At 37.9% G+C, this 16,889-nt stretch overlaps 1 protein-coding gene across 1 annotated transcript; it reads right to left on the bottom strand.

Annotated features, from left to right (window-relative positions):
- Positions 1-2,481: 2,481 nt before the first annotated feature.
- Positions 2,482-16,067, bottom strand: LOC134168991 (pulmonary surfactant-associated protein A-like). Its single transcript, XM_062629172.1, has 5 exons — positions 15,919-16,067; positions 5,073-5,238; positions 4,389-4,451; positions 3,469-3,546; positions 2,482-3,043 (listed from the first exon to the last, which is right to left on the bottom strand). The coding sequence occupies exons 2-5, from the start codon at positions 5,221-5,223 to the stop codon at positions 2,667-2,669; spliced, it is 669 nt and encodes a 222-aa protein (XP_062485156.1). The 5' UTR covers positions 5,224-5,238; positions 15,919-16,067; the 3' UTR covers positions 2,482-2,666.
- Between the last annotated feature and the right edge of the window lie 822 nt (positions 16,068-16,889).

The raw sequence follows: 16,889 nt of genomic DNA on the forward strand, positions 1-16,889 counted from the left end.
TTCTTGTGCCTCACCTCTCTGTCCATGTAAGAAAAAATAAAATCTGTTAATGCATAAATGCATAATCCAGATCTTTCATGAAAAATAGACTAAAATGCTATTAAGTGCTTTAAGCAACACTCCAGGGTTTAAAATGCTGGGGTTACACACACACACGAAAGTCATCTAAAAGACTAAAATAATGATTTCTGGGTATTTTTCTGTTCCTCTATGAAACTGCAAAGAACAACCAAGTAACATTCTACTGAGTATGTAGCTTCACAGGATTTTAATTATCACATATGAATCCCATGAGACAAAAATGCTTTCCAAGCCTGTTGGTAGAATGTTACTTTTATTAGGGGATTTTATTTCTTCCACATATGATGGTTGACACTAGACTTTTTTTGTTTATTTCGCCCTCTGAAGTTCATCAAAGTTAGGAGATAAAATCCATGCAAAAGAATGTGGGCATGTTTTTATAAACAGGCAGGACCTCCTCTTGATATTTTCAATATCAGGCCTAGTGAAGACTTTGGACACAGAATAAGGAGGGCTGCTCCAGAAGGGTGTAAGGGGAAGGCTAGAGCATAGCAAGAGAAGGGCTGATTATGATGTTATGTGGAGATATTCTATGAAAATAGCCAAGGTGTTTCATTCAATTACCTCAAATTTTACAGAACTCAGAGTGAACCACAGAGATGAAAGTGCTGCCTGGCAGTTCTTTGACTGAATCTGAAGAGTTTTTATTTTTATGCAGCATATGTGTGTTTAATTTGTTGTGTGTTCTCCTCTCTTGTCCCACCAATATTAATGGGTTAAGCAGAAAGAAACTGGTCTTTGAGACCTAAGCTAGATGGTTTGCTGGTTGATGTAATAAAAAGTAGCTTTTGACAGAAAGTAATAATTTTCTTAACTGGAAAAAAAGCATCCAAGTGTCTTGAAGATCATGATTTCAGTTTAGTTTTCCCACTTTCTCCAACATGGTGTCTTTTTATGCCAGGTAATCATCTTGCTCTAAGAAAGGATGTGTATAAAAGGCTCAGAAATGGCTAACAAGGTTTACACATTAAATTACCAATAATTAAATCACCAGAAATAGAGGTAGTTTTAAATAAAACTTCAACTCTTTCTAGCAGATTTAGTGCAGCTAGTTGGAGCTAACCTGAGGAAAATTAAAGGGTACTAGTTTAGCCTTATCTTTTTCTCAAAGTAACCCCAAAGTAAGAATTTTTGTCATGGCATGATCTAATCCCTTCCCATTTGAGATTTTTGGCCAAAATGGTATCATGGTCATAGTTCTCCAAGGAAGCTGTTTTGTAAAGTAGGTTCATGCTTTGAGATCTATCCAACATGATACTGGGTGTACTTTTTCCATTTCAAAGTCCCTGTCTGCTCTCAGATGACCTGGAGTGCTATATGCAGTGCTGTACCAAAATCCTCTGCTGCCAAAAATATCCGTTATCTGTTGCATCTGTAGATGTTAACACTTTCCTACTTGAGAAGGCTTGAAATTACCATGTTAATAGATCCCATCTCTTCCTCAATGCAGGCTAGAGACAAGGGACACCACCCACCACCACCCAGAGTCAAGTCCAGGTTCCTATAGGCTCCCTGCACAGAGCCAAATGTGGGGGAGGAGGGGAAGATGAAGTAGGAGTCTTTATGTGTGTATGTTAACTTCAGTGCCCAGGACTTCCTCACTGCAAGGAAAACGTGTGAGAATTCACTACTCAAGGTACTTTACTGAGCTCCCACTGCTCTCCAGATTCCCCAAACTGAGTAGTGGTGAAAATAATGTGTGAAAAGATGCTGCCTGATCGCAGTGGATTTCACTCATTGTCTGTGTGCGTGCTTGGCATGACATCAGCAGAGAAATAGCCGGTGTTTGAAGTGATTGAACTTCCAAATCTTACCTGCTTCCCCAAAATGTAGATGTTCAGTGGTTTGGGAGAAGAGAGGTGGCCTTTAACACTGCAACAGTCATAGTTTTATGAAGAAATGTGATGTTTAAGGAAGAAAATACCATCTTTTGTATTTTATACATGTATTTCTAATGTAATTTCTAGGGACCTAATGCAGTGTTTATATTAGTGCTTTATATAGAATAGCTTCAGAAGCTAGGAAAATTAGTTCTGTCTGGGACTGGTAATATTTTTATAAAATGAAAGTTAAATATGAGTGCTGAATGAATCAGTGTGCATGCTTCAGTAAGACACAGTTAAAAGCCCTATAATTCAAGGAGACATAGAAAACCTAAGACTATAATTGCTCCAGTGAAGTAAACCCCTGTGCATCTCTTAAGGCAGAAACTATTAAATACTTGGAAATGCTTCCACTATTATGTCATGGGCAACTTTAGTCTCAGACTTTTCCTATATCCCAAGGTAAACCTTGGAAATTTTAATTTTATCATCTTCACAAAGGCACAGTGCACAGAGACATTTTGCCATGAAAAATGAATTCTGAGCTATTCACAACCCTATAAAAGAGATAAACACATCAGATTAGATACATTTTAATTATGTTAATCACATACCACATTTAATGTTTTCTTAAGGATAAAAATTACCATAATATGATTAATTTTAGATTTTCTGACATTGAATAATTTCAGAAACTGCATAAACCTGAAACGCAGGATATTTCATTGTCTTGGTTCTCTGAGGTGGCTGAAAGGTCATTCTTTAAAATTCACAGATTGTGAGGCGAGGTAGATTGCATCTTTTGTCATTCCAGCTCCCATCTGTGTACATCTCTACACATTTTTCTGTCCTTTTGCCGTTAGGCTCATTTTGGTGCCACTTGGTATAATTCACGTGCATGCCATTTAGATACTTAAATTGACCTGAATCCTCACCCTCTTTAATGCCCAGGTAAGCATATCGGTTATACTTTTTCACAATACCCAAAATAGCTTTATTCTCCTCTTCATTCATAGGTGTTGCAAGAGTTCCTCTAGCCTCTTCACAGGATGCTAATGCAGATGCAAAATCAACTTTTTTCCCATTGGTGGCAAGTATTTTTTCTCCTACTTCTCTTATATTCCCGTTCAAAACAAGCACTAAAACATAAAGAAAAAAACCCCGACTAGTTAGCTTTTTCAACTTCCTATTGCATATTGACAAGAAAGCAAAGAAAGAGAAATCAAGAGATGAAGAGAAATTTAAAAGTGATTAGAGAAACAGACCAACATGGTACAAGGCTGAGGAGTTCCCATGAATTCATGTGGAAAGTCCAACATCATTTAGTTTATTTTTGTTTTATAAATCATATTTGAATAAATGCACATCAGTGTTCCTGAGAGGAATCTGCTTCTCCAAGGAAAATGAGTTCTGATCTCCCCTGCTTTTTAATGAGGAAATTGAGTTTTGGGATGTAGTACCATTTTCAGTTGCAATTTCTTTATTGCAAGTCATGATGCTGTAATTTTGCCTTTTGCACTTAAAACTGATGGTGAGCTGAAAAAGTAAGAATTGGAAAAATTACCGCCTTTAAGTCTGGAAAGTCGGTGTTTCAAATTTACTAAAACTTTGTGGAGTTCAGTGTTCAGAGAATTGGGTAGACCTGCAAAGTAAAAAAAAAAATAAATTATACAATCAAGCAGGCACTGCTAATAGGAACAATTCTTTGGATAAAACCAATCACTTTCCAAAGCTAACTGGCACACAATGTATATTTTTAACATCATCTGCTGTAAAATAAATATTTTCACAGTATTTTTACACTGTTGTTAGCCTATATTAAAGCAAATAAAATCCTCCAACCTATTGAAATATGCTAACTATCATATTGAAATATGATAATTCCCCTCTACACAGAACAAAATGAATTTTTCTAGCTTGAAGCTTTATGTTTGTCAAAGAATTTGTTTCATTCTAAATAATGAACAGGCACACGAGAGATTTTTGGGAGGGAATAATTTCTATGGCACCATACCATTTTGTTTTTAATCTGCTGGGTTGGGTGGATGCTTTTTATTTTTACAGTAGGATCTTATCTCACTGGACACCACAAACACTGGTATGGGAGGGTCTAGATCGTGTGAAATACGGTCCATCTAGCACTGCTTGCTAACAATAGGAACTGACTGTAACAGTAGATAACTTTTATTTTTTATTTTTTTCCATCAAATCTCTATGGGTAACAAAGGTCTTACATATAGAATAACGTTACGAGTGTGCTTCCATGACTGGAATCCCATTATTCACAACTAAAACAAATGACAATGTAGAAGCACAAAATATGCTGCATCTCCCTCATTCTGAGTTGCATGTTGCAACTCATACTTCACTGCACAGTCAGTAAAAATATGACATATTTGACCCAATAAAAAGTCCATCAGATGTTACTAGGACATCAGCCTGTTTCACATGATGGTCCAGTATCCCCTTTTTTTTGTTTCTCACCTTGTGGACAAGTAAGTTGTTTTACAGGAGGCCGCACCAGGCTTCCAGAGGCTCCTCTGAGACCTGGAAAAAAGTAGAGAAGCATATTTTTCTTTCCAATCGATGTATATTCTAGAAACTTTAGGATGAAACAGAACTTAATATCAAACTGAAATGTATTACATCTGTAAATTTGATAGTGCTTTACCCTTGGTAATGGATCCAGAGAAAGCATTTCTACATGGGAAGAAAATTACACAGTGAAAAGTGTTGCTTCCCACACTACTTTTGCACATAGCTTCTTTGAATACTACAGAAACATGCCAGAAGCCTTTTAATTACACTTGTAAATGCTGTAATAACATTTTCTTCATACTTAAAAAAAAAAAAAAGAAAAAAGCTTCTGCTGTGAAAGAAGCCATATTGTTTGGAAAGTCAGTGGAAAGCACTGCAAAGATAGATACATGTATGTTTATGCGTAATACAGTTATATGTTTAAGTATTGATAACCTTCTCATTTCAACAGAGGAGAGAGAGAAGGGTTCTCTTCTAGAAAAATAAAATTAAACTAGGTCCTTTATTCAGTTTTCCCTTCTCTGCTTAACACACCTGCTTCCTCAAAGGCACATGTCCTAGTGTGTTAACTCTTTTTATTCATGCAGCCTCATGACAAGGATTTGTTGAAAAAAAGGGATGTTTAATTACCTGATAGACGTGTCTGTCCTTTCAGATTGTCTCTGCCAGGCAGCCCAGGGATACTAGGCAGCCCAGGGATTCCTGGATATTTAGGCAGTGCATTGCAAGTCACTAGCAAAGCAGCTGCTGCTATAAGCATGTAGGATGAGTAAGACAACATGATTGCTCAGGCCAGCTGTAAGAAAACCCGTGTTTTTGTCAGGCAATGATTCTGTAGGAAATTGTAGACATTTGCTTATAGAACTGAATATTCTCCCCCCATCTTCTTCCTTGCCCCCATCTTAAATTTTTTTTTTTCCTTTTTGCTATCACTGACTATTTGTTGGATTAATCCTTGAGAAATGATGTGCTCATATGTAACTGATAGCTCTTAAGCCACTAGCTGTTTTTAAGGGATATAATTATTCAATGAAACATGGGTGTATATGTTATCAATCTGAAAAGCACAATCTGTTACAGTGGTTGTTGTGATGTTCAGAGCTAGTTAGCAATCTCTTTAAGCACAGTTATTTAAGCACATTTCTTTGAAATAAGCAGAGTGATAGTGTTTTACACATGGCCAAAATTTTATAGCTCGATTATCATTCCTACCTTTTTTGAACAAAATTCCGTAAGCTTGAAAGCATCAATCTTGTAGAAAATGCATTTTTGCTGGTTGGTAATAAGCCTATTAATCTTATTTTATCCTTTTAGATATAACATTAAGTGGCATTATGATCTCAATGCCAAGAGATCATGACTATCAAACACTTTTATCCTATAGATCATGGGTTTACAATGCAGTTACTGAGTATGCAGCACTGGTTACGCTGTGTGGTTATAAAACCTGAACCGATGGATTATCAGACACCATAGCATGGAGTTATCTAGTTATTGCCATCATTTAGTTAAAATAATGAGAGTTAAAGAAAGGTTCAAGATGCCGAAATGGATATTGCTTTCTAATAAGATGACCCTGTTGGGTTGACTCTCAAACAGTATAGTTTAATACCCGACTTCACCTTTCTTTCAGCATGAATTAGAGAGGATCATGTACTACACTCTCTTAAAATCTTCCATTCTTAAAAGTAAAAATCAGAATTGATATAGTATGTTCTAAATCCAGCTCCACTTAAAGTTGAGAATAAAATCTTGGTTGCTTTGAATGCTGCAAGATTACTAACACCTTAGTTTATCAGATGAAACATGGTATTTGTTTTGAAGCATATATGCCAAGCAGAATCAAAATATCAGTTTATTGTTATTACCAAGTGTTAAATTATAGATTCATGGAATTACTTGGGTTGGAAGGGACCTTAAATATCATCCAGTTCCAAACCCCCTGCCACAGGCAGGAACCCCTTCCACTAGACCAGGTTGGTCAAATTGGACTGATTTTTTTAAAACCCAAATTATTGTTTATTTCTTCCAGTCTGTCTCTGTTGTAGAAGGCTTTTGACATTATTCTAAATTTGCAACAATACCAACTATTTTTAAGGGTAAAGTTCACTTGTTTTTCTAGAGGAATGTCTCATCAAAATGAAATCAGTGAGACATACACTTGAACGTATGAATATACACGTCTGTCAAAAATTTTGTTATTTCACTTCATATAGAATCTGTTTAAGTATTAGCAGCATCCATTCTTCATGGTCAAGAATTTCCACTTTAACAAGTGGAAATTTCAAATCCACCTGAGAACACATGTGGTGTATTAAAAGCATTGTCAAATTTCACGTGTTGAATCTGAAGTATATCAAGTTGTATACCTTTTACTATATTGAAGGCTAGCAGACACCTCTGACAATGATAGCCAATTACTTGGAAAGCAGATTATTAAAACCTCTAACAGAAACCTATCTTAGGTAACTAGGAAGACTTACCTCCCTGAGATAAGGAAATACAATTACAACAGGTACTCTTTGTCTGGAGCTGATCATTCAGGGAATTACATTTGAATGGACTACCACATTTGGCTCATAATTGTATTATGATGCAGAGTCACAGTCCTGATCAGTTATATATCAAAATGGAAAAAGCAGCTGCTCAGTTTTAATCCAGTTTTGATGACCTTCATCAGTCATTACAATCTGGTGTCCTTTAGGCATCTCCTCATCTAGTAAAATTGCTAATATAGGCAAAGTAAAAAACAAACAACAAACTAATAAAGGAAAACTTAATTTAAAAATATAAATATGACCACAGAAATGAAAAGGAACAGGTTTGCCTCCTAGCTGAAGTTCCTTGTGATTTATTAAAAGGAAATTCAACTTACCGTTCTACTTCAAAGTGAAATGAAAGAGCAGTTCACACAAGTCCCCTTTATATAGTGTTTGTTTGTTTAATGACATCGCTGAAGTGAAGACTGAATAATGAGGATAGGAATGAGCCTTTTCAGTTTTGCTTACACACTTGTCATGCAAATACTGAGGACAATTATAAGGGTTGAGAAATTTACTTTTATAAGAATAGAAAGCTCAAGTTGGAGAAAAAATAATCTAGAACTAACAGATCACTCCAGATTTGTAGACACATACAAAATTTATAAAAATTTAAGGAAACTTTTGGTGATTCTAAGTGATATTGTAACAATTTTTTTTATTGTTTAAAAAAGAAAAAATGGCATGTGACCACCAGCGGCTTTTGTAGAAGTGCTCTTGTTAATTAGGGAAACAGGTTACTGTGCAAATAGAGTCTGATCTGATAATCAGAATTCTAAACTTTGCTTCCCATCTCTGTATCTGATGTACTTGTCTTCGTATCCTTTTTTAGCTGTATGTACACTCAGTATTTCCGTGAGCACTGTGAGCATTTAGTCTCTTTTGCATGTAGAGTACAGCTAATTCTCACTTGGTCAGAGATGGATCCTGGAAAAATCTCTATACGTGCATATAAAGACTTTCTAGTAAAAACCAAACAAGAGCCTCGGTCTTCTTGTTTCCTAGCAATAATGACTGGGATCTCGTGAGTAACTTCCTTCTGGTTCCAGTGCCACCTTTTGTAAGGACATTTATGTTTGACCCTAGCTGAGGTTTGTTTTATGAACCTCAGCAAGCCAACACATCATTCCCACACCATTCCCTTCATAGCTTTTCTCTGTTTTGCCAATTTACACTTATCTCTTAAGGATAGAGTGATTTCTCCTTTTCACTTTTATTTTACAAAAACTACTTGAGTTTTGTCATGATCCCTAACTATAATGTCTTTCTGCCCACCAGTATTCACAGGTGGAAGTTAATATCTTTGGGCTCCTTGTTCAACACATACAGAAATGTCTAATATCAACTGGCTGATCTAGCTAAGAGGAAATACTAAAGGAGAAAATATGTTTAGGATCCCCATTGGAAGTACTTTGTCACGTAAATCCACTTCCATTCACAACTGTGATACTCATCCTGCAGTTAAAAGTGCTCAGCATGGTCTGTGACCTCAAAAAAAAAAAAGGGGGGGGGGGGAGGGAGAAGACAAATGATCTATCAACACTCATAACTGTATACTATAAACAGTCTATCCAGAAGTCCTTCCTCTACCTGATATGCAGCAAGTCTTTGAATGTAGGCTACTCATTTTACAAAACCTCTAAACCCACCAGCTGAAACTATTTCCTTCTATAGTCCAGATGAGATAGATGAAAAGACCTGGCGTTAAGCATATAAAATGTGGATTAGATAGTACACAGTCAGTAAAACACTTTGTTTCTGAGTCCTGCTGTGGTTTGATAATGCAGAGATACCAGGCAATTCAGCACAATCAAGACATGGGTAATTCTGTTTCTGAATGGCAGCAGTCCTCTGGCATACCTGCAGTTATAAGAAATATTTGCAGTCGCATGATAAGATGGAACTTAATGGATCCAGACATTGTGAAGCACTATTTTAAATTATTAGTTGTCCAGGTTCTTGGGAATTAAACTTGCCGGAACACAATCTCACATAGATCCGGTTTCTAAGCAGCTCTGCAAGAGTTGTAATGTCTAATACTGTGCTGTGGCATCACTGCCCATACACATCCTTCCCACACCTATACATGCAAATTTAATACAGGAACAACATCACACACAGAGTTTATATTAAAAAAAAAAAAAGAAAAGAAAAGAAAAAGGAATTGGAAACATTAATCAGAGAAGTCAGTAAAGCCCCCCCAGCTACACACTTTCTCTGTCCAGTCAGGAAGGTGTGGCATGAGCAAAACATTGCTAATAATGGCTTAAGATGTAAAAAAACTTCATATATTTTTACCTTCTACCAAAAATTTCAAAGAAACATACATTTGGCAACAGTTCTTTTCCGGTAAATCAGATTATGCTTACACAATAGAAGCTGATAAGAAGTCTGGAACATAATCCAGTGTGAGAGATTACTTAGTCATTAGATTTACTTTCCTTATTATGTGGCAGAGAATTAGGGAAAACAAATATACTAGAAAAAGGAAGAAAGTAAATATTTTTTCTGTAACCGGGCACCCATGTATAATAGCTATGAGGCTTGGTATTCTGAAATTTACAAATAAACCTGAGGGGTAATGACTGAAGATCATTTACTGGGTGACACCCACAAAAACAGCCAAGGTACTCTAGTGGTTTTAGTGAACCCCATTTGCTGTGTCCTTGCTGTCGTGAAGCAGAACAATAAGATTCCTTATGATGTCCCCTAATGCACTAAATATGGTGTGTTGCTACTGATAGTGATTTAAACCCAAACCCTGCTCAGCTATTAGCAAAGGAGAACTTGGAAAAAAAAAAACAGAATCTGATTTTCAGAGATGCTGTGTACCCAGAAAGACTGCTGCTTTGTACAGCAGCTGTGCATGCTACCCTCAAAAAAAGTCACTTCAAAACTAATAACTGCCAAGGTGGTTTCAAAACCAGAACCAATTTTGTATAGCCTTCAAACCTCTAATTTACAGAAAACAAGGTGAACTTTCCATTTTGCTCAGCACAGTTTTGAAATGAGCTGATTCCTAACAACCTTATCATAGTACAATCTGCATATAGCTCATGTAGCTGTGCTGTACACGCGTGTAAATGCAGTGCTGTACAGCCACAGTAGTTTAGCAATCTGCAAGATGTTAATCCTAAATATGTCACTGTGCTGCAAGTTCCTAATATCAGCTCTGTGTGGTAAGCAGGTGTGGTCAATTCTCCATCTTTACCGTCAAAACAACATTAATTTTTATATTTGCCTAGTACTTTCACTGTACTCTATTTACTTTGCTGATACAGATCTTAAAATCATCACGACATAGGAGCCTATAGTCAGTTTTAAGAAGACACTGCATCAGTTTAAGCCTTCATCAGAAGTATAGGGAGCTAAACTGCTATCTGTTAAGTGATGAAATAATCCAAGGGGTAAAGTGCTGCCTCCTCCCCGCCTGCAGTTTGATTTTACTGAGACAAACCTAAATGGGAAGGTCAATAGTCTTCCTGCCATTGGAAAATAAGAAATACTGATAAGATTTTTTTTGTTAGTTTACAGTTCACTGATGAAGGAATAAGATGAAAAACGTATAGAATATGGTACCTTACTACACTGCTAATATTGAAAGAAGACAAGTTCTGCTGTGGATTAGTCTTAAAATTTGTATTAGTGCTGTGTGTACTCTAGATTTATGCTGCTTCAACTTGAAGTTAAGCATCTTCCAGAAAGAAGGTAATTGCTGATGAGATGTATTTATGAACAAACATGGTATTAGTGACGTGCTATCAGTTTAATAGTACACTGTTATTTTGGGGAATGGATCCCAGGCAGAGATTTCTATGCTTGCCTAAGTGTAAGCAGGGAAATAGAAGAGAAGGAATTCTGAGTATAGATGATGAGGTTCCTAAAGAGAGGACAGTAGAGATGAGGAACAGAGCTTGGATTTTAAAGAGCTGGCTCCACCAGTCTGTACTGAGCAGCCCTTGCATAGAATTGTTCCTGCAAACTACAGAAAATTTAAGCTTGAAACGAAAAAGGAAAAAAAAGCCTTGAGGCAATTCAATTAAAAAAAATCTAGATTCCTTTCTATGTATTTTCCGTTCTAGCAAAAGCAAATTCAAATTATACTATCAAGGTTTTTCAGAGCTTTTGTTAAAAAAACAGGCATGGTTCTCTCCTGCCAAAAATGTAAAACTATCTTAACAGAAGAACTACTTATCCTTTGTTTTCAGATTATATCTGATTCCCTCTTTCTCATATACGTGAATCAATTGATGTAAACCACAGATTCATATTCAGCATACTACAGGACATCAGCAAAGCATCTTCTTGGCTTAAATGAAAATGGTAGGCAAGTTGCTAGACAAGTGATTTAGACTGAACCATTATTTCTGTGCAGCTCCTGCTTTGAAATAACATGGCAGATTTTTAGACAGAGGATTCCTCCTTTCTTCAGGCAGAACAAGTACCCTCCCATTCTTCCTCCCCATAGTCTTTCTCCAGATTTAGTAAAAATTTAACCATAAGGTCAGCAGCTTCTGTCTGTCCTTTTAGAAACAAACAAACAGAAACCTGGAAATTATCTCATTCTAACTTCACAACCTAATAATGAAGGTCTGTATCTTACCTATCCCACAGGTCGTATTACCATCTTTGTAATTCCTCCTTGTATCTTCCATGCTAAGCACGTAGCCCTCTACAGGAATACTACGCCACAGTATGGGAGAAAATTCCTGATCCTTGGTCAACAACACAACAAAATTATCCCCTGCAATATTAATTAGTAGTGTCAGGATGGAGCAAATACTGCTTTTTTTTTACTGGAAACAGTGTAAAGAGTAATCATAGAGGTGTCCTGCCATATTGTGTTCCCATGGAGATGAACTGTATCCAAGTTCCTCCTATCAGAAGTGGTAATAGGAAGCAATTTATGCTTGAACAGCTACTGGCCAACATTGCCTTGGAAACATACACTTGTAATTCATATCTTGCCGTTATAAAGAGCCACATGGCCCTTGTTATCAATTTAAGATAAAAATAATCTAGCCTACAGATAGCATCACAATCCTGCTGTTATTGCACTGTTATTGCAGGGAAATGGCCCACCTAATGTCTTGCTGATAGGTGTTCAAAAATATGTATCCAAAAGCATTGTCATTGCAATTGAAATTCAAAGTACTTGGGGAAAAAACTTGTTATTGAAAACACATGACAGAAAATACAGAGTTACAAATGAAAATAATAAACTCATGAAGCTGCTGTTAAGGTCTGATGGTCACAGTGAAGTGAAGCTGCTTTGCGTCTTACTGAAGGGACCCCAAATGGTAATAAATTCCCAGGAAACACCACATAGCATTGTGGTTATTGCTGCTGTGAGCTAAAAACTAAGATGATAGGTATTACAGAATTTCATTTTGCACAGAACTTTTCAGGTTATTGAACAGAAAATTCTGCATGTTTTAGCTGATTTTGTTGTTTGAAGCATGTAGTACATAATATATCGAATTCTTTTGTAATGGCACATTTTTAGATGCTGATTAGTGCAAAAGCATAGAGGAACACTTTGTATCTCTTTCATAGCAGATAGATGCACTTCATCTCAAGGCATTATTAAGGCACTTCATTATTTCATTTTCCATGAAAAGCAGAGCTTCTGGGCACCTGACTGGGCTGGTGAAGCACAGCCCATGTGTTTATCCAGCTCCTATAATTCAACACAGCAGTTTTATGCTTCACCTCTGCAGGAGTGGATCTTGCTACCCAGGGTCAGGGGGGTCGGGCAGCAGCAGCAAGCCTGCTTTGGGGCCTCAGCCCTTGCTGTGCTCAGTGGCTGCATCACACTCTGCCTACAACCAGCAGGATATTGCGACAAAGGCATACTGCCCCACATGACAGAACTGGAACTTCTGCCTGTAAATCCCTGGCAGCTTCAGGCTAGCCATGCTGGGATTGCTGGCAGGACAGCTAGAGCACTGGGATGCCAAGGAAAGAACACAGACTGAAGTGCCCAAGAAAGCAGATTAATCTGCTTACCTTACCCAAGCTGACTTGAAACTATATAAGGTTCAGTTATTGTAGAGGCTTCAGTGGAGGGATTTTCTTGGAAAATTCCTGTAAGGGAAGAAGAGAAAGAAAAGTTCAGCTATATCCATGTATTTTTAAAACCCTTTTCCTTACACTCTGACTGTAAGTGGGCTTCCAGAACAGAATATTCTGGAGCGCAAATACTGAATAGAGCTGTATTTGTAGTTTTCTGCAGCAATTCTGTTTATTATTAATTTAAAAAAAAATCTTAGACTAAAAGGTTATTATGTTTTAAAAGATGTCTGTAGTTTTACTCTTTAATTACAAGCCTATTTCCTTGCTAAATTCTCTGACAGACTTTGCAAGCCAAATCTTAAAAAAAACAGCCCCTACAGAAGAGCACTTCAAATATGCTTAAAGTAGTCTTATTGCTTGTCTGTCTTACCCAGCTGTCCCAGGAATTCAAGCTAGAAAATAAGTGTAGCAAAGGCTTTTCCTAACTGTTCCTTTTCGGATGTGCATTCAGGCCTGTGCAGAGCCTGCTGGCTATACAGAGTGCCTCTTTCACAACGTCAGTCCATTTTCACCATTTTCTTGGACAGCCCTTTAAAGCTGAAGTGGATTTTTAAGTATTAACTTCTAAAATTTAGTTTTCAAAGCTTGGAGAGAACAGCTGTGCTCCTGACTATTTCAGTGCCGGTGGCACCATGCAAAACATACAGTCCATTTCTCTAGCATCTATTTTCCCAGCTATGATTCCACACACATGGATTTCAACTGTCTAATAACTCCTATCTTTCATGTTCTTTTACCTTTCTCGAGGAACATACAGTGCCACTTTCCAACAACTAAAAGTGTTTGCCAGAATAAAGGCCAGTTTCTGAACTATTCTGAGAGCATTTGACAAACTTCAGAACTGCAGCATTCAAAGCCACTTAAGACCTCCCAGTAACTTGAGACAGAGTGTAGTATACAATTTTCAGTGAAGCAATTTATAATACACTGAAGTGTTGTAGACAACATTTGAAACATGTCATGAGGAGCTTTTACAACTGCTATTGTGCGATGAGCTCGCAACTTTTCTTGTCATAGAGCCCTGACATACTGTTCACAACACTTAATTCCCATTTCTTAAAAATACTTTTTCTGCTTTAAAATAAACTTTAAAACATGAGATTAAAATGAAACATTTTCACTTTTTTTTGTAGAACTTTCCAATTGAAAGGCTTTTAAACTTTTTTCACCATTCCTTATGAAAGCTAGAAATTCATTTTAGTCTTGAAAATGAAAGCTGAGATTTTCCAGATGCTTGCAATTGCAGCTTTAAGCTAACTACCACTGTACTAGAAAATAACAGCACATAGAGGGCAATCCGAGGCTTCAGGGTAATATTTATTCTACTAGTTTTTGATGCACAAATAAAGCATCTACTTAGCAGGCTTAGGAAGTACTGTTAATACCCCCCCTTTTTTTCCAGTTTAGCTGTAGCTCTCTATAATGAAAAGGAAAGAGGTAAAAAGATTTAAAAAAAAAAATGTATCACTTCCTCCTGCCTTTCTCTTTTTCTGTCATCACCCTCTTCATCTTGCTTCTCCGAATACATGTAGCTGCTTAAGCAGGGTGGAAAGGGCATGAAGGAATAGAGGGGTTAAAAGGTTGTGATCTTTAAGCAAAGTAGAATTGATCAAGCCAATTCTACATGGGACGTTCTTGCACAGGTGTTTTGAATGCATAAAGTGCTAGGTGAGAGGTAATCAAGAGAGTAACGAATGTATTCCTTATGATATTGTTTAAGAGGTTTCAGGATTCCCAACTAAATTTGGTGAAGTATTATGCTCAGCTAAAGCAGCTTGCAGTAGTTTAGCTGCCCTTGTATCAAAACTAGTTTGATTGAAAAACATGCTTAGGAATAATTAGTGGGGCAGTGGGGGAGCACCAGAGCCTTGTTCTGTATGTTTCTCAAGAACAGACCAAAGGTGGCCAAGAGTTGTAGCCCAACACAGTACAGATGGCAGAAAGAAGAAGAGATGCTGTCCAGAGCTCTCCCAGGAGAGCACAGAAAGCCTGAGGAGGAGAGCTGCAACATGGCAACACAAACAGATTGTTTAATCCTTCCTTCCCCTTCCTACTGCCTGTGGTGCATCTCTGAAATGTGTTGATGTACAAGCTATGTAGATGGAGTAGGACAGTTAGGGATGTAAACACCTGGGACTCATAATGATACAGTTGCTGTGAGTATCCAAACAAGAGGGTAAATAAGAGACCAAACTAAGGCAAAGCAACACAGGAACAGAGGACAGCTTTGGGGCAGCTTTGAAAGTTGTGAGATGATGTACATACTCCTGCATTTTTTGTGGCTCTGTAGTAATATTTTCTGTTAAGGCTGCAAGGAAACTCTGAAATTCAGACTGCTGCACTGCTGAGCTGATGCAGGCTCATTTCCATGAATCCCAATGTTAGCACACTTGGTCTCTCTGAAATCAGACACCTAAATATGTATTAACTACTGCTTTCACATTACATATATTTAGTCCAGCTGCTGGAAGTTCTAGCTGTATTTAAACACCCTGGAAGAGGATGCTAACCAGTTCAACACCACAGAGTCTGTCTTCCACTGCAAAGCTGCCAGAAGCTTCTTACAGAATTAATGCACAAGCTCAGCTCCACGGGACAAACTGTGCTGCTAGTTGAAGACATAAACCAGAGCACACAGCCAGGAAAAAGCTCTCACAACTGACTACTCTGAAAGACTGATCTAAACAGCTCAAGCTACTGATGCCTGAAACATCACTAGGTTCACAGATCATAAAAAAAGATGTTAACTGTAGGTGCCTCAAGATAAACTCATTCCCTAGAGATAACACAGAGGACCCAGTCATGCTGCTAATGCTAAGAGGTTTAGCAGAGAGCTTAAAAAAAAGATTATTTGAGTGTACCTAGATTTCCAGGCTCTCCTGCATTATTTCTTTTCCTGGGCATTTTTGGTCAAACTGCAATCCAGGAATCGTTTCTCTTTCCTCATGTCTCCAGGTGATAGGCCAAAAGGTAGAACCACTTTGGTAGTGCTAAAGGCACAGACTTCCCTGTGTAACAGTTCATAGAATCATAGAATAGTTACGGTTGGAAAGGACTTTAAGATCACGATGGGGAGTGTCTTCGCAACTTCATTTGCCAGCTCCCTCAGGACCCGTGGATGGATCTCATCAGGTCCCATGGACTTGTGCATGTTCAGGTTCTTAACATGGTCTCGAACCAGATCCTCTCCTACAGTGGGCGCAAGGTCTTCATTCTCACAGTCCCTGTATCTGCCTTCCAAGACTTGGGTGGTGTGGTCAGAGCCTTTGGCAGTGAAGACCGTGGCAAAGAAGCCATTAAAAACCTCAGCCTTCTCCAAATGCAGTGTAGCTAATTCTCCCAATAGCTTCCAGATGGGGCCCATGTTGTCCCTAGTCTGTCTTTTATTCACTACGTACCTATGGAACCCCTTCCTGTTATCTTTAACATCCCTATCCAAGTTTAATTGTAACTGGGCCTTAGCTTTCCTAACCTGGTCCCTAGCTTCCCTGACAACATCCCTGTATTCTTCCCAGGCCGCCTGTCCTTGCTTCCACCTTTTATAAGCCTCTTTTTCCCTTTGAAATTTCCCAGCAGCTCCTTATCCATCCAAGGAGGTCTCCTGGCCCTCCTGCTGCAATTCCTTCTAGTTGGGATGCAACACTCCCGAGCTTGTAGCAGGTGATCCTTGAATATCAACCAACAGTCCCCTGATCATCCTTGTGGCCCTCCTCTGGACTTGTTCCAACAGTTCCATGTCCTTTTTATGTTGAGGACACCAGAACTGCACACAGTACTCCAGGTGAGGTCTCACAAGAGCAGAGTAGAGGGGCAGGATCACCTCCTTTGACCT

Source organism: Pezoporus occidentalis, unplaced genomic scaffold (assembly GCF_034315485.1).
Source record: "Pezoporus occidentalis ecotype Australia unplaced genomic scaffold, CSIRO_AGI_Poc_V1 ctg33, whole genome shotgun sequence".
NCBI lineage: Eukaryota > Metazoa > Chordata > Aves > Psittaciformes > Psittacidae > Pezoporus > Pezoporus occidentalis.